Source organism: Octopus bimaculoides, chromosome 9 (assembly GCF_001194135.2).
Source record: "Octopus bimaculoides isolate UCB-OBI-ISO-001 chromosome 9, ASM119413v2, whole genome shotgun sequence".
Taxonomy (NCBI): Eukaryota; Metazoa; Mollusca; class Cephalopoda; order Octopoda; family Octopodidae; genus Octopus; species Octopus bimaculoides.
Window position 1 is genome coordinate 22,169,292 of NC_068989.1, and position 1,039 is coordinate 22,170,330.

Sequence of the window (1,039 nt, forward strand, 5' to 3'; positions counted from 1 at the left end):
TGTGTGTGTGTGTGTGTGTGTGTGTGTCTGTCTGTGTCTGTGTCTGTGTGGGTATATAAGCACTTAGAACTTCTATTTCACATCGTCTAACATACATCATATGTAAACTTAGCAGCGCCTTTTATATCGGGGAAACAGATCGCCGCCGCCTTGTTGGTCGCTTTTGCCAGCATATTCGAAGCATACTACTACGCATGCCTTGACCAGGTTGTCGCTACCCACTTCAACATTACAAGCCATTTCTTCACTCGCTTATCAGAGTGCAACGTCGCCGCACACCATGGATCCAATTTTCAAAGAAATTGAGGGAAGAACGATTCGTGTTCAAACGTGGCTCCATGTCACCGACAGGAATATTTTTCCTTCTACTCCTACACCTCACCTCATTTTAATTCCTTAAACGAAGTTCACATAGTCCTTGGTTCCTTATCAATGATAGCCAGTTTCAGTGATAGCCAGACTCTGCTGTCTCTCATTATTTTCTCTTCTTTCAGCTGAAAAAGGACTATGTCCGAAACGTTAGCTTTTCCACTCCTTACGACAAGTTCACTGTACCCATGGTATCGCCGATCTTATTACATAACATGATTTTTGTCTATAAAATTCTTCACCTATCTGTTTGTCTTTCCTTTCCAGTGTTGTTTGGCGGGATACAAAAGGTGACCCGGTAAATGGTGCTGGCATGGCTGTCAAACTGAAATACACCGAAGATGTGGACGTCATCATTGGTCCACCATTTTCACACGGTAAATGAATCATCTATCTATCTATCTATCTATCTATCTATCTATCTATCTATCTATCTATCTATCTATCTATCAATCTATCTATCTATCTATCTATCTGTCCGTCTGTCTGTCTGTCTGTCTGTCTATCTGTCTTTCTTTCTTTCTTTCTTTCTTTCTTTCTTTCTCTCTTTCTTTCTTTCTTTCTTTCTACGCCGAAATTGTGATTTCTGGTCGATAACCGATGAGGAATTGAACGTGTCCAAATCCTTTGAGTATATTTCCCTATTTTCCGTATGTTCCCTTGTCGTCCT

The 1,039-nt window shown here is 40.8% G+C and overlaps 1 protein-coding gene across 1 annotated transcript in view; it reads left to right on the forward strand.

Moving 5' to 3' along the window:
* LOC106868016 (atrial natriuretic peptide receptor 1) overlaps window positions 1–1,039 on the forward strand; it is a 100,713-nt gene that overhangs the window by 3,307 nt on the left and 96,367 nt on the right. The window contains exon 2 of the mRNA XM_052970332.1: window positions 637–746. Coding sequence (XP_052826292.1) covers window positions 637–746 — 110 coding nt within the window. The remainder of the gene's footprint in view (window positions 1–636; window positions 747–1,039) is intronic.